Genomic DNA, 26,143 nt, shown 5'->3' with positions numbered 1-26,143 from the left:
CCCAATTCACTGAACCCAGTTTAACTGGACCCAATTCACTGAACCCAGTTTAACTGGACCCAATTCACTGAACCCAGTTTAACTGGACCTGAGGAACTGAACCCAGTTTAACTGGACCCGATTCACTGAACCCAGTTTAACTGGACCCAAGTCACTGAACCCAGTTTAACTGGACCCAAGTCACTGAACCCAGTTTAACTGGACCCAAGTCACTGGACCTGGTTTAACTGGACCCAATTCACTGAACCCAGTTTAACTGGACCCAATTCACTGAACCCAGTTTAACTGGACCCAAGTCACTGAACCCAGTTTAACTGGACCCAAGTCACTGAACCCAGTTTAACTGGACCCAAGTCACTGAACCCAGTTTAACTGGACCCAAGTCACTGAACCCAGTTTAACTGGACCCAATTCACTGAACCCAGTTTAACTGGACCCAATTCACTGAACCCAGTTTAACTGGACCCAATTCACTGAACCCAGTTTAACTGGACCCAAGTCACTGAACCCAGTTTAACTGGACCCAAGTCACTGAACCCAGTTTAACTGGACCCAATTCACTGAACCCAGTTTAACTGGACCCAATTCACTGAACCCAGTTTAACTGGACCCAAGTCACTGAACCCAGTTTAACTGGACCCAATTCACTGAACCCAGTTTAACTGGACCCAATTCACTGAACCCAGTTTAACTGGACCTGAGGAACTGAACCCAGTTTAACTGGACCCGATTCACTGAACCCAGTTTAACTGGACCCAAGTCACTGAACCCAGTTTAACTGGACCCAAGTCACTGGACCTGGTTTAACTGGACCCAATTCACTGAACCCAGTTTAACTGGACCCAAGTCACTGAATCCAGTTTAACTGGACCCAAGTCACTGGACCTGGTTTAACCAGACCCCGCAGCCCTTCCCAGCCCCATCCCAGCTCCTTTGCATAATTACCCCTAACGAAGGCGCTGCAATGACCCCAGGGCAGAGGCTGCTGCTGTCAAACCCAGCCTGACTCCCCCCTCATCCACAGCCCTTTGATCACTTCCCACACCCAGAACCAGACCAGGAGCCAGAGTTTACCCCTAAACCCCAATTCCCCCCCCCTTCTGGAAGCAAAACGGGGCCAAAAAAGGCTCAAATTGGGCAAAACCATCCCGTTTTAGGGCGGTTTTGGGGGTGGGGGCCCAGGTACCTGCCGGGTGATGGGGAGGTGGCAACGGGTCCCTGTGACAAAGGGGACGAGCTCAGTCCTGCTGTGGCTTCACCTGGTCCCCCTCATCCTGGGGGGCACCCCATGTGTTCCCCCCCCATCCTTGGTGCCCCCCTTGTCCTTAGGGGCACCCCAACACCGTGTCTCCCCCCTCACACAATGCCCACCCCATCACCACCCATCGTCACCCCTTACACCCCCCACTTCCTATGACCCCCCACCAGGGACTCCCCGTCACCCCTGGACCCCCCCCAGCATTATGGACCCCCCCCAAAGGGGACCCCCATGAGTGTCCCCCCCTCCATTAATACCCCCCCGGATGGGGATACCCCATCCTACGGCCCCCATGGGTGACCCTTGGTGTGTCCCCCTTTAAGACCCCCCCCTTCCCATGACCCCCCACGGGTGTCCCTCGGTCACCCCCTTTAAGACCCCCTGGTTCCCATGACCCCCCCCATGGGGACACCCCATCCCACACCCCCCTCCCCTTAAGACCCCCCCGTTCCCATGCCCCCCCCCCCATGGGGATACCCCATCCAACGGCACCCCCCCTTAAGACCCCCGGTTCCCATGACCCCCCCCATGGGGACACCCCATCCCACGCCCCCCTCCCCTTAAGACCACCCGTTCCCATGCCCCCCCCCCCCCCATGGGGACACCCCATCCCACGGCCCCCCCCCCCCTTAAGACCTCCCGTTCCCATGCCCCCCCCCATGGGGACACCCCATCCCACGGCCCCCCCCCCCCTTAAGACCTCCCGTTCCCATGCCCCCCCCCATGGGGACACCCCAACCCACGCCCCCCCCCCCCTTCGGGACACCCCCCGTTCCATACCCCCCCCCCAACGGGTGTCCCTTGGTCCCCCCCATTCGAGACACCCCCCCCCCCCCCATGGGTGTCCCTCGCCCCCCCCCCCAATCCCCCCCGGTTCCCACGCTCCCCCCCCCCTTCACCCCGCACCAACCTGCCCTGCCCGGAAGCTCCGAGGCCCCGCCCACTCCGTAACCCCGCCCACTCCCTTTAAGCCCCGCCCATGACCGCTCCCCCCCTCCCTCCCCCCCAGCTGTTCCCGCGTCCCTCCCCCCATCCCTTCCCCTCCCCCCCTGCCCAGCACCGAGCGCACGGAGTCACATGACTCAGTCTTCCGGCACCTCCCCCCCCCCCCCCCCCATTGGCGTCAACCCCGCGAGAGCGCTGATTGGTTCAATAGAGGGGAGGGGGCGTGGCCTCCTGTGACCTTGGGGGTGCACGGAAGGGGGCGGGGCTAAAGGGGGCGGGGTCATGGCAGGGAGGGGTGGGGCCTGACAGAGAACTCCCCAATGGGGGGGGGGGGGGTTCCCCCGTTGGAGGGGGGGGGGTGTTACGGGGAGGGGGGGTCACTTATAGGGGGAACCCCATTGGAATTAGGGGGGGGTCTTGGGGGGGGGGGGGGGGCATCGATGAGGGTCCCATTTCGATGGGGTTTCCATAGGGGGCTTATGGGGGTGGGGGGCACTTGGGGGGTGTCTTGGGGAGGGGGGGTCCCATGGCTGGGGTCTTCCTGGGGGGGGGGGTCTTCTATGGGAGGATTTCCCACAGGGGGGGGTTTTCCCTTGGGGGGGGTGTTCTCAATGGGGGGGTCTCCCATAGGGGGGTGCTTCCCATAGGGGGGGTGTTCTCCATGTGGGGGGCTCCCATATGGGGGTGTTCCTAATGGAGGGGGGGGGTGTCTCCCATAGGGGGGTGTTTCCCATGGGGTGGGGTTGTTCTCAATGGGGGTTCTCCCATGGGGGGGGGGGGGGGTGTGTTTTCAATGGGGGGGGGTTCTCCCATAGGGGGGTGTTTCCCATGGGGGGGGGGTGGGTGTTTTCAATGGGGGGGGTTCTCAATGGGGGGGGAATGTTCTCAATGGGGGTTCTCCCATAGGGGGGTGTTTCTCATGGGGGGGGGAGTGTTTTCAATGGGGGGGGTCTCCTATAGGGGGGTGCTTCAAGTGGCGGGGGGGGGGGGGGGTGTCTCAATAGGGGGGAATGTTCTCAGTGGGGGTTCTCCCAAAGGGGGGTGTTTCCCGTGGGGGGTGTTTTCAATGGGGGGGGGTCTCCTATAGGGGGGTGCTCTCTATGGGAGGGGAATGTTCTCAATGGGGGTTCTCCCATAGGGGGTGTTTCTCATGGGGGGGGGGGGGGTGTTTTCAATGCGGGGGGGTCTCCTATAGGGGGGTGCTTCCAGTGGCGGGGGGTATGTTCTCAATGGGGGTTCTCCCATAGTGGCTGTGTTCTCTATGGGGGGGGGCGGATGTTCTCAATGGGGGGTTCTCCCATAGGGGGGTGTTTCCCCCCCCCGTTGCTTGTGTCATTTCCCGTCCCCCCCCCATCCCCTTCCCATTCCCGATGTCCCCCCTCCGGGAGCAGGAAGCGACCGAAGGAGGCGAAATCCCCTTTGGGGAAGGGGGGAGGTGACGTCACTCGGACTGGATTCCCCCCCCCCATCCTATCCCATCCCATCCCATCCCATCCCGTGTCCCGGCCGGGCTCCCCCCGCCCCCGAGGCCGCTGGTCCCCACCTCCGGTCCCCACCTCCGGTCCCAGCCCCGGTCCCTCCCCGCTCCGGTCCCTTTAAGAGGCGGCTCCGCCGCTCGCTCCCTGCTGCGATGCCGCCGATCGCCGATCCCGAGTCCCTTCCGCTGCCTCCCGGCCACGACCGCGATTGGGACCGGGACCGGGACCGGGACCGGAGCCGCCGCCGCCGCCTCTTCCCGGTTCTCGCCGCGCTCGGAGCCGCCGCTCTCGGAGCCGCCGCAGCGGCCGCTGCCCTCCTGGGGATGCTCCATTGGGGGATGCTCCAGTGGGGGACCCCGCCGCAGGTCCGTGTCCGTGCCCCCCCCAACCCCCGAGTCCCTCTGTCCCAGTGTCCGAGTGTCTGCCCTGGTGTCCGTCTGTGTCCGCTTGTCCGAGCATCCATCTGGGTGTCTGTCCATCCCTCCGGGTGTCCATCCAGTTGTCTGTCCATCCCAGCTGCCCCTTCCCATCCTTCTGGGTGTCTTTACCTCCAGTGTCCACTCAGGTTGCACATCCTGGTGGTGTCCGTCCATCCATTCATCCATCCATCAACCATCCCTCCATCCATCATCAGTCACCCATCCATCCCTCACTTCCTCCCTCCATCCTTCCCGTCCTTCCGGCTGTCTCTGTTCCTCCAATGTCCATCCAGGTTGCACATCCTGGTGGTGTACATCCATCATCCCTTCATCCATCCATCCATCCCTTCATCCATCCATTCCTTCATCCATCCATTCCTTCATCCATCCATCCCTTCATCCATCCCTTCATCCATCCATCCATCATCCCTTCATCCATCCATCCCTCCATCCATCCCTTCAGCCCTCCCTCCATCTCTTCATCCCTCCATCCCTCCATCCATCCATCATCCCTCATCCATCCATCCATCCATCCATCCATCCATCCATCCATCCATCCATCATCCCTCCATCCCTCATCCATCCCTCCCTCCATCCTTCCCTCCCTCCCTGCTGACCAGGGTATCCACCCCCTGCCTGGCTCTTGGAGACCCCCAATCCTTCCCCCTGCCTCAGTTTCCCACCCCCAAACACACGAAATCCCCCATATCCAGGGCTCACCCCCTTGCTTGAGGACCCCCCAGAGTACCCGGAGGGATGCTGGAAAGTCCCCACATCCCAATACTACGCCAAGTTCCCCTTCCCCGAGGGACACACTGGGGACAAGGACGCTTTGGGTGCTTCCTGACACTCGTTTCCTTTCTCTCCTCAGGCTGCCACAGCTGCCCACATGCTGCTGAGTGCTGGTAAGTCCCCAAGGCCTGAGGCCACCACGAGGGGCTCTCTGTGGGGACAAGGGAGGTGGGGACAGGCCCTTCCTTAGGTGGGCGGCTCAGTCATCTCGAAAACCCTCCTCTGGGTTCCTCCTTCCGCCCTCACAATGGAAACATCACCCCAAGGCCTGCAGCATCCGGACATGTCACAGGGCAGCCATGGTGTCACAGGGTCCCCAGGGTGTCATGGAGCATCCTTTGTCCTTTTGGTACCCTGGGTGTCATGGAGCATCCTCCGTCCCTGTGGTACCCATGATGTCACGGAGCATCCTCCATCCTTGTGGTACCCAGAGTGTCATGGAGCATCATCCGTCCCTGTGGTACCCAGGGTGTCATGGAGCATCCTCCATCCTTGTACCCAGGGTGTCATGGAGCATCATCTGTCCCTGTGGTCCCTAGGGTGTCATGGGGCATCCTCCATCCTTGTACCCAGGGTGTCATGGAGCATCATCCGTCCCTGTGGTCCCTAGGGTGTCATGGAGCATCCTCCATCCTTGTACCCAGGGTGTCATGGAGCATCATCTGTCCCTGTGGTACCCAGGGTGTCACGGAGCATCCACCATCCTTGTACCCAGGGTGTCATGGAGCATCATCCGTCCCTGTGGTCCCTAGGGTGTCATGGAGCATCCTCCATCCCTCTGGTCCCCAGGGTGTCACGGAGCATCCTCCATCCCTGTGGTCCCCCGGGTGTCATGGAGCATCATCCGTCCCTGTGGTACCCAAGGTGTCATGGAGCATCCTCTGTCCTTGTGGTCCCTAGGGTGTCATGGAGCATCTTCCATCCCTGTGGTCCCCAGGGTGTCATTGAGTGCCCCTGGGGTGTCACAGGGTCCCATGGGGGTCACGGAGCATCCTCTGTCCCTGTGTCCCCTGGGTGTCATGGAGCATCCTCTATCCCTGTGGTCCCCTGGGTGTCATGGAGCATCCTCTGTCCCTGTGGTCCCCAGGGTGTCATGGAGCATCCTTCATCCCTGTGTTACCCAGGGTGTTACAGAGCATCCTCTGTCCCTGTGGTCCCCAGGGTGTCATGGAGCGTCCTCCATCCCTGTGGTCCCCAGGGTGTCACGGAGCATCCTCCATCCCTGCAGTCCTCAGGATGTCATGGAGCATCCTCCATCCCTGTGGTCCCCAGGATGTCACGGAGCATCCTCCATCCCTGTAGTACCCATGGTGTTACAGAGAATCCTCTGTCCCTGTGGTCCCCAGGGCGTCATGGAGCATCCTCCATCCCTGTGGTACCCAGGGTATTACAGAGCATCCTTCATCCCTCTGGTCCCCTGGGTGTCGCAGAGCATCCTCCATCCCTGTGGTCCCCTGGGTGTCACAGAGCATCCTCCATCCCTGTAGTCCCCAGGGTGTCACAGAGCATCCTCCATCCCTGTGCTCCCTTTCTCCCACCCCCCTGTCTGAGCTGCGGCGCCGTGGGTGCACCCGGGAGAGCAACAGCACCCATCTCCCCACCCCTCAGCACCCCTCTCCCTCTCCCCCCGCAGGCTCCCTATCGCCGCCATCCTCCCCTCTCTGGCGCTACGAGCACGGCATCAGCGGCGTCTTCCTCAGCGGCGACGTTCAAGCCACGGCCGGGGTGCTGCGGGTGACCACGGCCGGGCTCTACCTGCTCTATGGGCAGCTCGCCCTCACCTGCACCGCCCCAGCCTGTCCCCCGGGCACCGTCACCCTCCAGCTCCTCCGCTCCGGGGCCCCGCGCCCGCTGCTCGCCGTGCCCGTGGCGCTGCGCGATGGCCCCGGCCCCGTGCGCTCGGCTCTGGTCCAGGCCGTGCGGAGGCTCCGAGCCGGGGAACGGCTGAGCCTGGCGCTGGTCGGGGCCCCGGGGGGGGACGGGGCCGGGGCTGGGTGGCAGCTGGCACAGGATGAGCGAGAGGGGAACTTTGTGGGGCTGCTGCGCATCGCGGGGGACGGCGGTGCGGGCAGGGGGGCGTTGGAGGGGGCCATGGGTTGAGGGTGTGGCTGGAGGTGGGGACATCAATGGACATCAATGGACATTGGTAACCCCCATGGCCAGAGACCTGGGGACATCAATGGACATCAATGGACACCAATGGACATCAATGGACATCAATGGACATTGGTAACCCCCATGGCCAGAGACCTGGGGACATCAATGGACATCAATGGACATCAATGGACATCAATGGATATCAATGGACATCAATGGGTATCAGTGGACATCAGTGGACATCAATGGACATTGGTAACCCCCATGGCCAGAGACCTGGGGACATCAATGGACATCAATGGACATCAATGGACATCAATGGACATCAATGGATATCAGTGGACATCAGTGGACATCACTGGACATTGTTAACCCCCATGGCCAGAGACCTGGGGACATCAATGGACATCAATGGACATCAATGGACATCAATGGACATCAATGGACATTGGTAACCCCCATGGCCAGAGACCTGGGGACATCAATGGACATCAATGGACATCAATGGATATCAATGGACATCAATGGACATTGGTAACCCCCATGGCCAGAGACCTGGGGACATCAATGGACATCAATGGACATCAATGGACATCAATGGACATCAATGGACATCAATGGACATTGGTAACCCCCATGGCCAGAGACCTGGGGACACCAATGGACATCAATGGACATCAATGGACATTGGTAACCCCCATGGCCAGAGACCTGGGGACACTAATGGACATCAATGGACATCACTGACCTCAGCTGACACCAATGGACATCAATGGACATCACTGACCTCAATGGACGTCAATGAACACCAATGGACATCAATGGACATTGGTAAACCCCTTGGCCAGAAACCTGGGGACATCAATGGACATCAATGGACATCGCTGACCTCAGTGGACACCACTGACTTCAATGGACATCCATCAATGGACATAAATGGACATCATTGACCTCAATGGACATTCATCAGTGGACATCAATGGACATCGTTGACCTCAATGGACATCCACCAATGGACATCAATGGACATCGCTGACCTCAATGGACCTCAATGGATATCCATGGATATCAATGGACACCAATGGACACCAGTGGACATCGCTGACCTCAATGGACCTCAATGGATATCCATGGACATCAATGGACACCCATGGGCATCGCTGACCTCAACGGACATCCATCAATGGACATCGCTGACCTCAATGGACCTCAGTGGACATCCATGGACACCAATAGACATCAATGGGCATTGCCGACCCCCATGACCAAAGATTGAGGGACATCAATGGACATCAATGGGCATTGCTGACCCCCATGACCAGAGACCTGGGGACACCAAGGGACACCAAGGCCCATTGCTGACCCCCATGCTTGGACCCATGGTGCTGGTGACCCCAGAGGTTGGGGACACCAATGGACCTTGGACACCCCCATGGTGGCCATTTGGGGGGACCCTGATGCTGGCCACATGGAGACCTCTGAGCCCCCCATGGTGGGGCCATTGGGGAGCAGACAAGTGGGGTCCCTGCAGGTTCCCACCACCCCCCCCCCCCAGCAGGCCTGGGGGGGGATCCCTTCCCCCCCCTTAAATTAAGACCTTAATTTATTAATGACAATTATTTATTGATTAATAAAGTTATTTATGCTCCCATACGCATGTGTACGAACCCACACATGTCTGCATGCACATACATGTGCCAATGCATATATACATGTATATGCACCCCAACCCCCCCCTTTGGTCCCACCCATTTCCCCTCCCCTCCCCTCCCCCCCCCCGTGGCCTCATCCGGCCTCAGCAGCAGGAAACAAGAACAAGGGGGAGGGGATGGGGGGGGTCACATATGGGTCCCAACACCCCCCCCCCCCCAACCCTGCATTCACCCCCCCCCAACCGGAAGTTTGGGGGGGGGGGGGTGGTGGGTGCACAACCTCATAGCAGCCAGCAGAGAATCTCTGCTCCTGAGCGCAAAGGGCGCTGGGGAATGGGGAGGGGCTGGGTTGGCCCTCACCCACCCCCCCCCCAGATAGCCGCTGCACCCCCATTTTGACCCATCCAGACCCATAGGTTTGCCCCAGCATCCCCAAATCTACCCCTGACCCCCCCAAACTGCCCCAGGGCACCCCAATTTGCCCTTAACACCCCCAGATTTGCCCCTTGTGGCCCCCCCTTTCATTCAATTCCAACCCTCAACTTGGGGGGGGGGATGCATCCTGGCCTCCCCTGCCTAACCCCCCCCCCCCCATCACCCCTGTTCACAGCCCTATACAAGCCACTGGAGAATACCCACTGCTCTCCAGGCTTGAGGCCTTTGAGGGTGGGCAAAGGGGTCTCCACAGGCTTCCAGTGAGGGACCCAAGCCTCTGGGTTGGGGTCTGGAGGGTCCAGGGCATCGTGACCCCGTGCACAACCCTATACGAGCCGCTGGAGAATCCCCACCAGCCTTCAGTCCTGTGCCTCAGGCGTGCCCCATCGCGCACCAGGGGCTGTGCACCAGGTGTGTGGTCACCTATGGAAACCCATCGCTCCCTATGAGGTCCCCATGACCTGTGGGTCCCCGTCACCCCTATGGTGTCCCCATGATCCCATCATTCCTTATGGTGTCCCCATGGTGCCATCATCACCTATGGAGTCTCCACAATGCCTATGGTGACCCCATGATCCCATCATCCCCTATGGGGTCCCCACAGCCCCTATGGTGTCCCCATGATCCCATCAGCTCCTATGGTGTCCCCATCATCCCTATGGTGTCCCCATCATCCCATTATCCCATATGGAGCCGCCATCACCCCTATGGTGACCCCATCATCCCATATGGAGTCCCCATCACCCCTATGGTGACCCCATGATCCCATCATCCCATATGGAGTCTCCATCACCCCTATGGTGTCCCCATCATCCCATTATCCCATATGGAGTCCCCATCACCCCTATGGTGACCCCATGATCCCGTCATCCCATATGGAGTCGCCATCACCCCTATGGTGTCCCCATCATCCCACCATCCCCTATGGTGTCCCCATCACCCCTATGCTGACCCCATCATCCCATATGGAGTCCCCATCACCCCTATGGTGACCACATAATCCCATCATTCCCTATGGAATCTCCCCAGTTTCATCATCTCCTATGGAATCTCCACAACCCCTACGGTGTCCCCATGATCCCATCATCCCCTATGGTGTCCTGTTGCCCCCTACAAAGCCCCCGTGACCACCCTGAAGACCTCACCACCCTATTGTCCCCTCTGGTGGCCCCACGACCCAACGCAGATCCAGAGCCAGGCGATCAGAAAGGACCTTTTTAACACAAAACCAAGGGGCAGGAGGGTAGGGAGCACCCATGGGTGCTCACGAGGGGCACCCAAACATGGTCATGGCCTCCGCAAACTCCACGAAGTCCTGGCATAGGGCTTGTAGGTCGGGCTCCTGGCACGCCGCCTCCGAGGGCCAGGCCTCCAGCCACGTGTCCTTGCCGATGAGGTAGGAGAAGCTGGAGGCAAGGGGACATCAAGGGGGACATGGTGAGAAGGAGGTGGCACCTCGTTGGGGGGGGGGACGACACAAGGGATGGGCAATGGGGGTGCACAACCCTGTACGAGACACTGGAGAATCTCAGCTTTGGGGAGGGGGAATGCTTGGGTGTCACTGTCCCCATGGCTGCCTGTCTCCATATCTACTCATGACACCCATGTCCCGTGTCCCCTATATCCCATGTCCCATGTGTCCCATGTCCCCCATGTCCCCCATGTCCCATATCTAGTGTCACCATGGCCACGTGTCTCCAAACCTACCCATGACCCATGTCCCATGTCCCATGTGTCCCATGTCCCCCATGTCCCATATCTAGTGTCACCATGGCCACGTGTCTCCAAACCTACCATGACACCCATGTCCCCTATGTCCTCCATGTTCCATGTCCCCCATGTCCCATGTCGAGTGTCACCATGGCCATGTGTCTCCAAACCTACCATGACACCCATGTCCCCTATGTCCTCCATGTCCCATGTCCCCCATGTCCCATGTCGAGTGTCACCATGACCACGTCTCCAAACCTCCCCATGTCCCCCATGCCCCATGTCCCCCATGCCCCATGTCCCCCATGTCCCATATCCACTGTCACCATGGCCATATCTACCCCTGCCCCCCATGTCCCCCATGTGTCACCATGACCACGTGTCTCCAAACCTCCCCATGTCACCCCACGGCCCACGATGTTCCCGTGCCCCCAGGACCCCCTGTCCATGTCCCCACGTCCTTACCGGTTGCCAGTGACCCACATGTCGGTGGCCAGCCCCCAGAGCAGGTAGTCCTGACCCAGCTGGAGCTTCAGAGCATCGCGGCACTGCCGGTGGCTCACGAAGGTCCGGTTGCTTCTTGCTGGGTCCTCATCGGTGCCTGTCCCCATAGAACACAGGGTGCACGTCACCTCCACACACCCCCCCAGCACAGCAGGGGCACCCACTTCAGTGGGGTCCACAATGGGGCACCCATTGGTGGCATCACCAGCCATGGCTGACACCAGATCCCTCCAGCGCCCTTGGATGTCACCAACCCAACTGGGTGTCCCCAGGGCCATTGGGTGACACCAACTCCTCTGGATGTCCCCAGTGCTAGTGGATGACACCAACCCAACTGGGTGTCCCTCCCTAATGGGTGCCCCCAATGCCATTGGGTGACACCAACCCAACTGGATGTCCCTTTCCAATGGGTGTTCCCAGTGCCACTGGGTGATGCCAACCCATCTGGGTGTCCCCAGCGCCATTGGGTGACACCAACCCAACTGGATGTCCCTTCCCAATGGGTGTCCCCAGCACCACTGGGTGATGCCAACCCAACTGGATGTCCCCAGCACCATCGAGTGACACCAACCCAACTGGATGTCCCTTCCCAATGGGTGTCCCCAGCACCACTGGGTGATGCCAACGCAACTGGGTGTCCCCAGCACCCTTGGGTGACACCAACCCAACTGGGTGGCCCTTTCCAATGGGTGTCCCCAATGTCATTGGGTAATGCCAACTCAACTGGGTGTCCCCAGCACCCTTGAGTGACACCAACCCGACTGGGTGTCCCTGCCCAATGGGTGTCCCCAGCACCCTTGAGTAACACCAATGCAACTGGGTGTCCCTGCCCAATGGGTGTCCCCAGCACCCTTGAGTAACACCAATGCAACTGGATGCCCCTTCCCAACGGGTGCCTTCAGTGCCATTGGGTGACACCCACCCAACTCATGTCCCCAGCCCCAGGTGACCCCTCCCATGTCCCTCAGGGTGGCCTTGTCCCCCCACCCTGGGGTGCTCGTACCCATCTTGATGACGGAGAGGATGGTCATGATGTAGTTGTCATGGGATGGCGTCTCCTCCATTGCCACCAGCTTCACCTTGTACACTGGGGATGGACATCACTGTGTCAGCCCCAGCCCCAGAAGTCACCAGGGTGGCCCCACTGCACTTGGGGGTCCCCATGTCCACACCTTTCCACCCTCTACATCCCCACCTGTCCTTGTCCCTTCATGTCCCCTCCCATCTCTCCCTGCTCCTTGTGCTCTTCAATGGCCCTTCATGGCCCCATCCACACCTATGTCCCCTCATATGCCCCTGTGACCCATTTCCCTGTGTCCCCCATGTCCCCCATGCCCCCATGTCCCCATGTCCCACATGTCCCACCATGTCCCCCATGTCCCACCATGTACCCATGTCCCCCATGTCCCCAGATCCCCCATGTCCCGCATGTCCCCCATGTCCCCATGTTCCCCATGTCCCCCATGTCCCCCATGTCCCCATGTTCCCCATGTCCCCCATGTCCCCATGTCCCCCATGTTCCCCATGTCCCCCATGTCCCACCATGTCCCCATGTCCCCCTTGTCTCCCATGTCCCACCATAGTCAACTCCCGGCTCGCAGGCGCGCTCAATGCGCTGGTTGACGGTCATGGGGACCTCATCGTCCTTCCGCTTGAAGCAGTTCTCTGCAGGGACATGGGGACAGGGCCATGACAAGGTCTGTTGTGACAGTGACACGTCCCACCATGGCAGGGACATGGCTCCATCACAGTCATCACACATCCCATCATCCACAATGATGCGTCCCATCACCACCATGACATCCCATCATCCACAATGATGTGTCCCATCACCACCATGAAATCCCACCATCCACAGTGATGTGTCCCTTCATGACCATGACATCCCATCATCCACAATGATGTGTCCCATCACCACCATGACATCCCATCATCCACAATGATGTGTCCCATCACCACCATGACATCCCATCATCCACAATGACGTGTCCCATCACAACCATGACATCCCATCATCCACAATGATGTGTCCCATCACCACCATGACATCCCATCATCCACAATGATGTGTCCCATCACCACCATGACATCCCATCATCCACAATGATGTGTCCCATCACCACCATGACATCCCATCATCCACAACGATGTGTCCATGACATCCCATCATCCACAGTGATGTGTCCCATCACCACCATGACATCCCACCATCCACAATGATGTGTCCATGACATCCCATCATCCACAAGGATGTGTCCCATCACAACCATGACATCCCATCATCCACAATGCCGCGTCCCATCACCACCATGATGTCCCACCCTCCACTATGCCGTGTCTTATCATGGCCATGACATGTCCCATCATGGTAGGGGTGCTGACCTAGTGTGTCCCCATGTCCCCATGTCCCCACCTCACCTTCGGCGCAGCGGCACACATCCTTGTAGCAGATCTTGCTCAGTTTTCCACCTTCCTTATCCGGGTGGTAGAACCGGGTGCAGCGGTCATCTGCTGGGACATGGGGACATGGGGGGATAAGGGGGGACACAGTGGGAGCCATGGGGACAGAGCAGTGACATGTGGAAGGTGAGGGTCAGCAAAGGGATGTGGTGGGACAAAGGGACAAGAGGGGACCCAAGGATGGGACAAAGGGACAAGAGGGGACCCAAGGGTGGGACAAAGGGACAAGAGGGGACCCAAGGGTGGCACCGGGGCACATGGCACCCACCGATCTTGTAGTAGCTGTAGACGGTAACGGCTGCGGGCTGGATCAGGCCCACCTTGAACTGCTGGTGGGCCTTGAAGGAGAAGCACTCCTCGGCCTTGTGTGAGATCTGGGGGCACAGTGGTGGCCCTCAGCACCCCTGTCCCCAGCATTGAGACCATCCTGGCCTTGTCCCCACCCCTGAGACCCTTTCCTGTTCCCATCTATGGCCCCAGCTTCACTCCTATATCCAGCCTCTATCCATGTCCCCAACCCCACCTGCATCCCCATCCCTGTCCCCAGCTTCAGCCTCATCCTTGCTCCCATCTCATCCCTGCCCATGTCCCCAACTCCATTCTATGCCCATCCTTGTCCTTGTACCCACCCCTCTCCCATCATATCCGTATTCTTGTCCTATCACAACCTTATCCCTGTCCCATCACAGCCTTATCTCTGCCCCATCACGTCCTTATCCCCATCCCATCACATCCTTATCCCTGTCCCATCACATCCCCATCCCTGTCCCATCACATCCTTATCCCTATCCCATCACATCCTTATCCCTGTCCCATCACATCCCCATCCCTGTCCCATCACATCCTTATCCCTATCCCATCACATCCTCATCCCTGTCCCATCACATCCTTATCCCTATCCCATCACATCCTTATCCCTGTCCCATCACATCCCCATCCCTGTCCCATCACATCCTTATCCCTATCCCATCACATCCTCATCCCTGCCCCATCACATCCTTATCCCTATCCCATCACATCCTTATCCCTGTCCCATCACATCCCCATCCCTGTCCCATCACATCCTTATCCCTATCCCATCACATCCTCATCCCTGCCCCATCACATCCTTGTCCCTATCCCATCACATCCTCATCCCTGTCCCGTCACATCCCCATTCCTGTCCCATCACATCCCCATCCCTGTGCCATCACATCCTTATCCCTATCCCATCACATCCTTATCCCTATGCCATCACATCCTTATCCCCATCCTATCACATCCTCATCCCTGTCCCGTCACATCCTTATCCCTATCCCATCACATCCCCATCCCTGTCCCATCACATCCCCATCCCAGTCCCATCACATCCCCATCCCAGTCCCATCACATCCCCATCCCCATGTCCCCCATGTCCCCACCTTGTCGAGGTAGATGACGACATTGCTGCGGTCCGACTGCGCTTGGTCGATCTCAAACTTGGAGATGTACCTGTCCACCCCATCGGTGAGCTGGGGACAGGGCCATGGTGACATGCAGGACACATGGGGCCATCCATCAGGATACAGGGATGGAGGGACACAGTGGAACACGGTGACATTGGCCACATGGGACACACAGGGACATGTGGGGACACAGTGGGACAAAGATGCAAGGTCCTGGGTCCCCCTCATGTGTCCCCATGGATCACACTCACCCTCTTCAGGTCCTGGACATCAGGCAAGAAGCCTGTGAGCATGGAGACGTCAAGGATGGACATGGTGGCATCCACGTTATCCAGGTACCTATGAGGACAGGGCTGAGGCCACCCGCCTTGTCCTGTTGTCCCCAGACCCTCCATCCTTCATGTTCCTATTCCCAAGAATCCCTGCGGGGTTATCCCCACCATCCCCATTTCCATCCCTATCCCCAGCATCCCTGATATCTGCCCACGGTCCTACCTGGTGCAGATGGTGATCTTGATGGAGCGGATCGCACCCTCCCGTTCCTTGCCTGCCATGGGGACAATGAGGGGACATTGAAGGGGGCACACACAGAGTGGGGACATAGGGGGGACATGTGGGGGACTCACCCGTCTTCACGTCCTCCACTTGCACCCGCAGGTCAAAGCTGTCACACTTGTTGTCCTTCTCGGGGACGATGGCGTTGTAGATGGTCACCACGGTCATGGTCCCCTTGCCCGTGCCCTCAGCCTTCACTGTGAAGTCCTCATTAAACTTGGTCTATGGGGAGACAGGCCATTGAGATGGGGCAGGGACACTGGGAGGGACATGGAGGGATGGGACAGTGAAGGACATGGAGGGGACAACAGCACTGCATGATGCGATGGAGGGATGGACGTTGGAGGACATGGAGAGGACAAGAGCATTGCATGATGTGATGGAGGGATGGACATTGAAGGAAAAGGAGAGGACAAGAGCGTTGCATGATGCGATGGAGGGATGGACGTTGGAGGACATGGAGAGGACAAGAGCGTTGCATGATGTGATGGAGGGATGGACTTTGAAGGACATGGAGAGACCAACAGCGTTGCATGATGCAATGGAGGGATGGACGTTGAATGACATGGAGAGGACAAGAGCGTTGCATGATGTGATGGAGGAATGGATGTTGGAGGACATGGAGAGGACAAGAGCATTGCATGATGTGATGGAGGGATGGGCATTGAAGGACATGGAGAGGACAAGAGCATTGCATGATGTGATGGAGGGATGGACATTGAAGGACATGGAGAGGACAAGAGCATTGCATGATGTGATGGAGGGATGGACATTGAAGGCCATGGAGAGGACAAGAGCGTTGCATGATGCAATGGAGGGATGGACATTGGAGGACATGGAGAGGACAAGAGCGTTGCATGATGCGATGGAGGGATGGACATTGAAGGCCATGGAGAGGACAAGAGCGTTGCATGATGCAATGGAGGGATGGACATTGGAGGACATGGAGAGGACAAGAGCGTTGCATGATGTGATGGAGGGATGGACATTAGAAGACATGGAGGGGACAAGAGCGTTGCATGATGCAATGGAGGGATGGACATTGGAGGACATGGAGAGGACAAGAGCGTTGCATGATGCGATGGAGGGATGGACATTGAAGGCCATGGAGAGGACAAGAGCGTTGCATGATGCAATGGAGGGATGGACATTGGAGGACATGGAGAGGACAAGAGCGTTGCATGATGCGATGGAGGGATGGACATTGAAGGCCATGGAGAGGACAAGAGCGTTGCATGATGCAATGGAGGGATGGACATTGGAGGACATGGAGAGGACAAGAGCGTTGCATGATGTGATGGAGGGATGGACATTAGAAGACATGGAGGGGACAAGAGCGTTGCATGATGTGATGGAGGGATGGACATTGGAGGACATGGAGGGGACAAGGGCCATTCCAGGCCCCAGCAAGACAAGGGGACATGGAGACACATGGCAGGGACATCCCAAGCCTTGGAACGTCCCCATAGGCCATAGAGAGGGGACATGAAGCGACACAGAGGGGACAGGGCCACCCCATGGCCACTGCCATGGCCCCCCCGGTACCTCTGCGGAGCGGGCCACCAGCGCGTTGAGGTTCTCGATGCGGTAGGTGATGGCGTTGGCGCGCCGGGGCAGCAGCACCGACACGTCCAGGTCCAGGTTGAGCTCCCGGGGTGATGCCACCTGGTACTGGGCCAAGGCTTGGAACACCAGTATGGTGGCCTGCAGGGACACCGGTGTCACCAGGGCTTGGGGACATCGCCTGGAGCATCCCTGTGGTGGCCCTGAGCTCAGGGTGACCCCCAAGCACTTGGAACGTGCCCTTGGAGGTGTTATGGGGCAGGGGGAACCTCCAGGACAGGATGAGACCATGAGGGTCCACAGGAGCTGGAGGTGGCCCCAGGGACAGGGCTCGTGGGGTTTCTAAAGCACTTGAGATCCCATGGGAACAAGGGTGTTCCTCAAGGATATAGGGGGTCCCAAGAGCCCTGAGGTGACCCCCTAAGCTCTAAGAGCACCCCCAATGCCTTTAGGTTCCCATAGCAGCTGGGGTATTCCCCAAGGGCCCTGAGGTGACCCCCCCAAGCCCCAGGAGTTCTCCCAATGCCTTTAGGGCCCCATAGGATCAAGAGTGTTCCCCAAGGACAGTGGGATCCCAAGGACCATATGGTGACCCCCAAGACCTAAGTGGCACCCCAATGCCTTTCGGTTCCCATAGGACCAGAAGCGTTCCCCAGGGACATGGGGGATCCCAAGGGCCATAAGGTGGCCCCCAAGCCCCGAGTCACCCCTCAATGCCTTTCGAATCCCATAGCACCAGATGTGTCCCCCATGACACATTCCAAGTCCCTGGAATCCCCGTGGCCATTGGCGACCCCTTCAGCACTCAAACCCTCTCTCCATGCCCCCATCCCCGTGGCAGCGGGTGCCAGCGCAGCACCCATGGGTGCCAGGGGGGTCCGTAGCCCACCTGGGTGGATCCGTAGCCACCTCCAAAGTAGTTCTGCTGGGCCAGCCACCGGGCCACCGGCCCCGTCAGCTCCGGCTTCTCCATCCTCAGCAGGGCCAACAGAGCATAGGAGGTGCCCTCAATGTTGTAGGTGAAGGCGTTGCGCTCCTCCCACCGGTTGCCCTCTGGGGTGACATCGGTCCCTCAGCACCCTCTAGGGATGGGTACTCCCCACACCATAGAAGGGGATGGGTTGGGCTGGAAGGGAGCTTAAAGCTCATCCAGGGCCAATCACCTTCCACTAGGGCAGGATGCTCCCAGCCCTGTCCAGCCTGGCCTTGAATAGGGATGGTTCCTCCAAACCTCCGTTCAACCCAACCCAGTGTCCCACTACCCTCATAGTGAAGAATTCCTTCATCTCCAACCCCAACTTCCCCTGTTTCTGTTGGAACCCATCACCCCTTGTCCCATCCCTGAGGAAGGTCCCTCCATGTCCTCCTTATGTCGAGGACACCAGAGCTGGGTGCAGCACCCAAGTGGGGTCTCACCAAGCAGAGCAGAGGGGCAGGATCCCCTCCTTGGACCTGCACCCACTCTATGGTTGCCTGGGTCCTGTTGAGCATCTCCTCACCCAACACCCGCAAGGCCTTCTCAGGCTCCTCCATCCAGTCCGTGCCTCCCTTGGGACCATCCCAACCCATGGGCAAGGACCTTGCCCTTGGTCCCATTGATCTCCATGAGGTTCCCACCTTTCCAGGTCCCTCTGGATCCCATCCCACCCCTCCAGCTCAGTGCCACCACAACCGTGCCCATGTCCCCAACAGCGATGCTGAGCCCAGCACCGACCCCTCAATCTCCACTTGGCCATCGAGCCATTGACCACAGCTCCCTGCTAACCCATAATTCCCCCTCCATCCAATCGGACATCACCTTTGGAGAACTTCATGAGAACCTTCTCGCTCTTGAGCTTCCCTGTCAAGGCCAAGGCGTAGGAGCTCAGGGCCACCGTGTAGGGCCGGGACAACGACTGGTACCTCCGGGCCAGGTATTCAGCAGCTTTGGAGATGCCTTTATCCAAGCTCTGGGCAGAAAGGAGGCAAGTTTGGATTCTCGGGTGGCTGCCATGAAGGCTGAGCCCCTCGTCTTGAGGCGCTTGTCCCTTGTTGCGTCCCCTCTCCATCCCCATATGGGCTCACTCACGTTGACGTGGGCCTTGCAGATGTCCCGGGCCTCTTCCAATGCGATGAGGACAAAGGCTGTGAGCGACACCTCGGGCTCGGCACCCTGGTAACCTCCCTGTGTGAGAGATGGAGAAGGAAGACCTCAGCGTCGTGGTCTTCCACACCAAGCTCTGGCCGCCGAATCCTCATCCCCATCACCCAACATCATCCTTCCCGTTCCATCAGCCAACAGGGCTCGTATCCTCCCCCCCCGTTACCACCATCTCCTTATGGATGACAGGAGCATCTTCTTGGAAGATCCCGTCTGGTTTCTGCCTGTTCAGGATGAGCCACTTCACCGCACCACAGACCACCTCGTGCTCGATGTCTACCAGCTTGATGGCCATGGCAAAGACTTTGGCCACGTAGGCAGTCAACCTGGGGACAGGAGAACCTCAGCGCCACGTCCAACCCTGTCACCCAGACTCACGGTGGCCGCAGGACCTCACCAAGTGCTCGATGGACGGTTCTTGAAGGCCGCATAGGAGCTGTCAGGCTTCCGGAACGCGAGCTGTTGGGTGTAACCTGGGGAGGAGGTGGTGGTTGGGCACCTCAAGGAGCACCCAGCCAAGCTTCAGGCCCCCAACCCATTCCTGGAGCCCATTCCAGGCCTTCCAATAAGAGATCCCCAACCTGCTTGCACCCAAGAGCTCCTTCAAAGCTCCTTCAGCACCTTGGGTGATGGGGACATTTGGCACCCCAAGAGAGGAACCCAGGAAATGCTCCCCCCCCCCATCCTTTGGGGGATGCTCTTACCCTTCTTGATCAAGTTGATGGCATCAGCGCGGCGGTCGACACCGAGGCTCTCCCATTGCAATGTGCTGTCCAAGTAATGGGTGGCAATGACAGTGGGGGTCATCCCGATCATGTTCTGCTCCCCACAGCCCGAGGGTGTCACGATGAGATGCTTCAGCTTCTCCCCATCCAGGGCTTTCTCCACCATGATGGACACGGGGTTGCCTGGACAAGAAGGGGAGATGTGAAGCCAGGAGGATCCCAAGGCCTTGGCCCCACATGTGCCCCTTCCCTTGGGCTCACCTTGGATGCTGACTTTGGTCTCCGACTCGGTGTTGGGGACGATGTCGGAGAGGTTGGCAGCCTTCACCCTTTCCTCCTGCACCCCATCTGTGGGGCAGGATGGAGGTGGGTGACCCCAAATCATGTCCCCTCCCCACACCATAAGGTTGAGCCAGCCCTGCCCCACATCTGCCGCAGGATGTCCCTTGGTGCTCAAGATGCTACAGAGCCACATCAGGATGTCCCTTCTTCATTGAGATGCCTCAGCTCCAAGTAGGATGTCCCTTGGCCCCACAGACCCATAGTAGGACCTCCCTTATCCCCACAATGGGACTTCTTTTGCCCCATAGATGCCCCAGACCTTTCCCTCAGTGGAACATCCCTGTGGGGCTGAGACATCCCCAAGACCAGATGGGGGACTCACCGACTCCCTTCTTCTTCGGGTCCAGCTCGATTATCTTCACTGTCTTCTCCACTCTCATCCCTTCGGGCTGCAGAGGTGAGAGTCCAGTGCTAAAGGTTGGGTTTGGGTCCCCCTTTCCCATCTCCAGGAGATCCCAATGCTAAAGGTTGGGTTGGGTTTGGGTCCCTCTTTGTCATCTCCAGGAGATTCCAATGTTAAAAGTTGGGTTTAGGTTCCCCTTTCCCATGTCCAAGAGATTCCAATGCTCAAGGTTGGGGTTGGGTCCCCCTTTCCCATCTCCAGGAGATCCCAATGCTAAAGGTTGGGTTGGGTTTGAGTCCCCTTTCCCATCTCCAGAAGACCCCAATGCTAAAGGTTGGGTTTGGGTCCCCCTTTCCCATCTCCAGGAGATCCCAATGCTAAAGGTTGGGTTGGGTTTGGGTCCCCCTTTCCCATCTCCAGGAGATCCCAATGCTAAAGGTTGGGTTGGGTTTGAGTCCCCTTTCCCATCTCCAGAAGACCCCAATGCTAAAGGTTGGGTTTGGGTCCCCCTTTCCCATCTCCAGGAGATCCCAATGCTAAAGGTTGGGTTGGGTTTGAGTCCCCTTTCCCATCTCCAGAAGACCCCAATGCTAAAGGTTGGGTTTGGGTCCCCCTTTCCCATCTCCAGGAGATCCCAATGCTCAAGGTTGGGTTGGGTTTGGATCCTTCTTCCCAACCTCTCCCTGTTGCCCCAGTAGAAACCAGCAGCCTTATCTCATGCTCCAAACTAGAAAAGCCCCACTTGAGCATCCTTGGTGGGCAGCATCCTTCATCCCTGGGTACCAGCCCCATGGGGACACAGGGCTCTGTGCTGGGAGCATCTCAGTGACGGTGACAGCACCATGGGGAGGCCACTCACCACCACTTTGAGCTTCTTCTTGACACCATCGGCCACGAAGCGGCCCTGCACGGCCGCCTTCACCTCGACCTCATGGAGCCCCAGCTCCATGGGCACGATGACGAAGGGCACAGCCCATGAGGACTGGGGCTCCAGGCTGAGGACCTGCTGGTAGCGCTGCTTGGTGGTGGAGGCGCTGCACAGCGCTGGGTTGTACATCAGCTCCACGCGCACCTATGGGCCCCAGGAGATGGTGCTCAATGGGGTTGAGGTGACCATGGACACCCCTCACCCCGCCCCGTGGTCCCCACGGCTTGGGTCTCCTTTTCCTACCGTGATCTTGTGTGTCCAATAGTTGTAGAGGATGGCGCGGATCTCCACCTGCTCGTTCCTCACCACCGAGTAGGGCAGGCGCAGGTCCATGAAGAACTCCTTCATCACCGTGATCTCATAGGGGTCGGCCACGCACAGCCCTAGGGGGTGAGCGCATTGAGTCAGGCTTGTGGGGGGCTCAGGAGCATCGCTAAGGGTTAGGAGCTCCTTCAGGTCCCATTGAGTCCTCCCAAGGCCCATGGAGTCCTCCCAAAACTTAGGAGAGCCTTCAAGTCCAATGGGGTCCTCCCAAAGCCCATGGAGTCCTTCCAAGACTTAGGGGATCCTTCAAGTCCCATTGAGTCCTCCCAATACCCATGGAGTCCTCCGATCCTTGAAGTCCAGTGGAGTCATTCCAAGGCTTAGGAGATCCCTCAAGTCCCACAGAGTCCTCCCAAGGCTTAGGAGATCCTTCAAGTCCAATGGAGTCCTCCCTGTGCCCATGGAGTCCTCCCAAAGCTTAGGAGACCCTTCAAGTCCAATGGAGTCCTCCCAAGGTCCATGGAGATTCCTCAAATCCCATGGAGTCCTCCCAATGCCCATGGAGTCCTCCCAAAGCTTAGGAGACCCTTCAAGTCCCATTGAGGCCTCCCAAGTCTCGTGGAGTCCTCCCAAGGCTTAGGAGATTCCTCAAGTCCCATTGAGTCCTCCCAAGGCTTAGGAGATCCTTCAAGTCCCATTGAGGCCTCACAAGTCTCGTGGAGTCCTCCCAAGTCTCGTGGAGTCCTCCCAAGGCTTAGGAGATCCCTCAAGTCCCATTGAGTCCTCCCAAGGCTTAGGAGATCCTTCAAGTCCCATTGAGGCCTCACAAGTCTCGTGGAGTCCTCCCAAGTCTCGTGGAGTCCTCCCAAGGCTTAGGAGATCCCTCAAGTCCCATTGAGTCCTCCCAAGGCTTAGGAGATCCTTCAAGTCCAATGGAGTCCTTCTAAGACTTAGAAGATCCCTCAAGTCCCAGGGAATGCCCCCAAGCTTTGATGGATGCCCCCAAGCTCCAGGGCACCTTCTTAAGGTCTTGGACATCCCTCAAACCCCAAGGAAGCCCACCAGGCTTCAGGGGTCCCTTCAAGTCCCAGGAACCATCCCTGAGGACTGGGATATTCCTTAGCTCCCCAGGGAATCCTCCATCACCTACCCTTGTTCTTGGAGATGCTGACAGCCAGGACCTCCCATGTGGTGATGGAGTCCTTCAGGTAGACAGGGAGAGTCTTTGTGGAGATCCTGGAGAGGATGGGAATGGCCAAGGGGGTCATAACGCTCCCCAAGGCAAGCTAAGGAGGTGGAAGGGGCCACCAAGCTGGTCCCAAAGCTGGACCAGGGGTTGGAGATGGGCCCTGAGCTGGACCAAGGCAGCACCATGGGGTCAGAAGCAGCCTCTGTGGGGGCTCTGGGGGGGGGGTCCTGGTGTTATGGCCCCACATGGACCATGGGGCTGGGACTCACCCCAGCTCATTGGGCTGCTCCGTCAGCGGCTCCTCCTGCCACAACCAGCTCTCGGGGAAGAGGCTCCGGGAGGTGATGTCCTCGTCGGCCAGGAAGCCATCGTCCACCTCGCCTGGGGGGGAAACGGGGCCTCTGGACCGTACCCTCAGGACCCCGTGCCCTGGGCAAAGCCACGTTCACCCCAGCATCAGCCAAGCACCAGCCAAGTGATGGCCAAGAGATGGGTGGCCATCAGCCAAGCATCGCCCAATGGAGGCACAAGCATCACCTGAGCATCGCCCAAGGGTGGCACAAGCATCACTTGAGGTTCACCCAAACATCACCCAAGGATAGCACAAGCATCACCCAATGGAGGCACAAGCATCATTTGAGGCTCACCCAAGCATCACTTGAGGTTCACCTAAGCATCACCCAAGGGTGGCACAAGCATCACTTGAGCATCACCCAAGCATCACCCAAGGGTGGCACAAGCATCACCTGAGGTTTACCCAAGCATCATTTGAACATCACCCAAGCATCACCCAAGCATCACTTCAGCATGGCACAAGCATCATTTGAACATCACCCAAGCATCACCCAATGGTGACACAAGCATCACCTAAGCATCACCCAAGGGTGGCACAAGCATCACTTGAGCGTGGCACAAGCATCACCTGAGCATCACCCAAGCATCACCCAAGCATCACCCAATGGAGGCACAAGCATCACCTGAGCATCACCCAAACATCACCCAAGCATCACTTCAGCATGGCACAAACATCATTTGAGCATCACCCAAGCATCACCCAATGGTGACACAAGCATCACCTAAGCATCACCCAAGGGTGGCACAAGCATCATCCAAGCATCACCCAAGCATCACCCAATGGTGGCACAAACATCAAACAAGCATCACCCAAGGGTGGCACAAGCATCACCTGAGCATCACCCAAGCATCACCCAAGGGTGGCACAAGCATCATTTGAGCATCACTGAAGGGTGGCACAAGCATCACTTGAGCATCACCCAAGCACCATTTGAGCATCACCCAAGGGTGGCACAAGCATCACCTGAGCATCACCCAAGCACCATTTGAGCATCACCCAAGGGTGGCACAAGCATCACCTGAGCATCACCCAAGCACCATTTGAGCATCACCCAAGGGTGGCACAAGCATCACCTGAGCATCACCCAAGCACCATTTGAGCATCACCCAATGGAGGCACAAGCATCACTTGAGCATCACCCAAGCATCACCCAAGGGTGGCACAAGCATCACCTGAGGTTCACCCAAGCATCCCCCAAGCATCACTGAAGCTCCCCCCCCCCCCCCCCCGAACCCCTCCATGTCCCATCACTTGCTTCGGGCCAGCTGGAGCTGGAGCAGGCGCTGCTTCTGGTTGCGGATGGTCCTGATGTGGGTGCAGCAGTCGAGGAAGGCCTGGACACAAGCGTCCCCGTCCTGGATGTAGGTGGAGCGATGCTCGCAGCTGTGCTCCATGGGGTTCTCCTTCATCCCGTCCTCACAGCACTTGCGCAGGGCCTTGTCCTTGTACTCGGCCGCTGCCGGCACCAAGGGACCCAGCTGGTACCCAGCCCCAGAGCCCATCACCAGGGCCATGGGGCGCGGTGGTGTCCTTTGGGATGTGGGGTGCTGTGGGGTCAGCGGGGACATGGGGTGCAATGGTGTCCTTTGGGATGTGGGGTGCTGTGGGGTCACCAGGGACATGGGACACATTGGTGTCCTTTGGGATTGTGGGATGCTGTGGGGTCACCAGGGACATGGGGTGCAATGGTGTCCTTTGGGATGTGGGATGCTGTGGGGTCATCAGGGACATGGGACACATTGGTGTCCTTTGGGATGTGGGATGCTGTGGGGTCACCAGGGCCATGGGACACAGGGGCGTCCTTTGGGATGGGGGATGCTGTGGGGTCACCAGTGACATGGGACATAGGGGTGTCCTTTGGGATGTGGGATGCTGTGGGGTCACCAGGGACATGGGACACATTGGTGTCCTTTGAGATGCGGGATGCTGTGGGGTCATCAGGGACATGGGACACAGGGGTGTCCTTTGGGATGTGGGATGCTGTGGGGTCACCAGGGACATGGGGCACGATGGTGTCCTTTGGGATATGGGACACTGGTGTTCCATGGGGCATGGGATGTTGTGGTATTTCCAGGGACATTGTGATGTCCTTCAAGGACATGGGACACTGGTACTGGGATAGGTGCCATGGGATGGACATGGGACACTGGTGTTGGGATAGGTACCATGGGATGGACATGGGACTCTGGTACTGGGATAGGTGTCATGGGATGGACATGGGACACTGGTACTGGGATAGGTGCCATGGGATGGACATGGGACTCTGGTACTGGGATAGGTGTCATGGGATGGACATGGGACACTGGTATTGACTGGGACATGGGCCCTGGTGCCCCTTGGGGCCATGGGATGCTCCCAGTGCCACCTACCCTTGGTGCCCTTGTACTCAATGAGCTGCACGGAGCGACGCTTGCGTTGTGCAGGTTGGGGACACTTCACCTCTGGGGACAGAGGGGACACAGCTCAGGACCCCGTCCCCAACCCTGGACCTCCGTTGTCCCACCCCAAAGCTGTTGGTTCACGGCACCCCTCCTTTGGATACCACCCCACCCCCCCACCCAAGGG

General features: G+C 58.5%; 2 protein-coding genes and 1 long non-coding RNA gene across 3 annotated transcripts in view; 2 read left to right on the top strand and 1 right to left on the bottom strand.

Moving 5' to 3' along the window:
• The first annotated feature begins 3,703 nt into the window (after positions 1 to 3,703).
• On the top strand, positions 3,704 to 6,992 carry LOC133263503 (uncharacterized). Its single transcript, XM_061443288.1, has 3 exons — positions 3,704 to 4,046; positions 4,972 to 5,005; positions 6,526 to 6,992. Exons 1-3 carry the CDS (start codon positions 3,834 to 3,836, stop codon positions 6,990 to 6,992), a joined length of 714 nt encoding a protein of 237 aa, XP_061299272.1. The 5' UTR covers positions 3,704 to 3,833.
• Positions 6,993 to 10,277: 3,285 nt separating this feature from the next.
• Positions 10,278 to 26,143, bottom strand: part of C3 (complement C3) — a 30,381-nt gene continuing 14,515 nt past the window's right edge. Inside the window, exons 16-40 of the mRNA XM_061443297.1 lie at positions 25,948 to 26,019; positions 24,834 to 25,034; positions 23,493 to 23,652; positions 23,185 to 23,270; positions 22,014 to 22,153; positions 21,702 to 21,914; positions 20,822 to 20,888; positions 20,419 to 20,505; positions 20,137 to 20,340; positions 19,830 to 19,905; positions 19,599 to 19,758; positions 19,361 to 19,456; positions 19,091 to 19,241; positions 18,182 to 18,345; positions 17,275 to 17,433; positions 15,801 to 15,951; positions 15,670 to 15,721; positions 15,426 to 15,513; positions 15,151 to 15,240; positions 14,019 to 14,124; positions 13,709 to 13,798; positions 12,869 to 12,955; positions 12,294 to 12,377; positions 11,252 to 11,387; positions 10,278 to 10,482 (exon numbers count right to left, since the gene is read on the bottom strand). Coding sequence (XP_061299281.1) covers positions 10,341 to 10,482; positions 11,252 to 11,387; positions 12,294 to 12,377; positions 12,869 to 12,955; positions 13,709 to 13,798; positions 14,019 to 14,124; positions 15,151 to 15,240; positions 15,426 to 15,513; positions 15,670 to 15,721; positions 15,801 to 15,951; positions 17,275 to 17,433; positions 18,182 to 18,345; positions 19,091 to 19,241; positions 19,361 to 19,456; positions 19,599 to 19,758; positions 19,830 to 19,905; positions 20,137 to 20,340; positions 20,419 to 20,505; positions 20,822 to 20,888; positions 21,702 to 21,914; positions 22,014 to 22,153; positions 23,185 to 23,270; positions 23,493 to 23,652; positions 24,834 to 25,034; positions 25,948 to 26,019 — 3,062 coding nt within the window. The 3' untranslated portion in view covers positions 10,278 to 10,340. The remainder of the gene's footprint in view (positions 10,483 to 11,251; positions 11,388 to 12,293; positions 12,378 to 12,868; positions 12,956 to 13,708; positions 13,799 to 14,018; positions 14,125 to 15,150; positions 15,241 to 15,425; positions 15,514 to 15,669; positions 15,722 to 15,800; positions 15,952 to 17,274; positions 17,434 to 18,181; positions 18,346 to 19,090; positions 19,242 to 19,360; positions 19,457 to 19,598; positions 19,759 to 19,829; positions 19,906 to 20,136; positions 20,341 to 20,418; positions 20,506 to 20,821; positions 20,889 to 21,701; positions 21,915 to 22,013; positions 22,154 to 23,184; positions 23,271 to 23,492; positions 23,653 to 24,833; positions 25,035 to 25,947; positions 26,020 to 26,143) is intronic.
• On the top strand, positions 20,512 to 21,695 carry LOC133263511 (uncharacterized). The gene is made up of 3 exons (XR_009741505.1): positions 20,512 to 20,916; positions 20,967 to 21,280; positions 21,489 to 21,695. It is a non-coding gene; the product is annotated as an uncharacterized LOC133263511 (long non-coding RNA).

The sequence above is a fragment of the Pezoporus flaviventris genome, unplaced genomic scaffold (genome assembly GCF_033815535.1).
Source record: "Pezoporus flaviventris isolate CSIRO_AGI_PZ_B2104156 unplaced genomic scaffold, CSIRO_AGI_Pfla_v1 ptg000327l, whole genome shotgun sequence".
NCBI classification, from domain to species: domain Eukaryota; kingdom Metazoa; phylum Chordata; class Aves; order Psittaciformes; family Psittacidae; genus Pezoporus; species Pezoporus flaviventris.
The sequence above is the reverse complement of the archived record's forward strand: the minus strand, read 5'-3'. Positions and strand labels throughout refer to the sequence as shown.

Excerpts from the sequence above, each read along its gene's own strand:
- LOC133263503 (XM_061443288.1), top strand. The coding sequence starts at position 3,834 with ATGCCGCCGATCGCCGATCCCGAGTCCCTTCCGCTGCCTCCCGGCCAC. Across the intron at positions 4,047-4,971 it reads AGTGGGGGACCCCGCCGCAG|GCTGCCACAGCTGCCCACAT; the intron begins GTCCGTGTCCGT and ends TTCTCTCCTCAG. Across the intron at positions 5,006-6,525 it reads CCACATGCTGCTGAGTGCTG|GCTCCCTATCGCCGCCATCC; the intron begins GTAAGTCCCCAA and ends CTCCCCCCGCAG.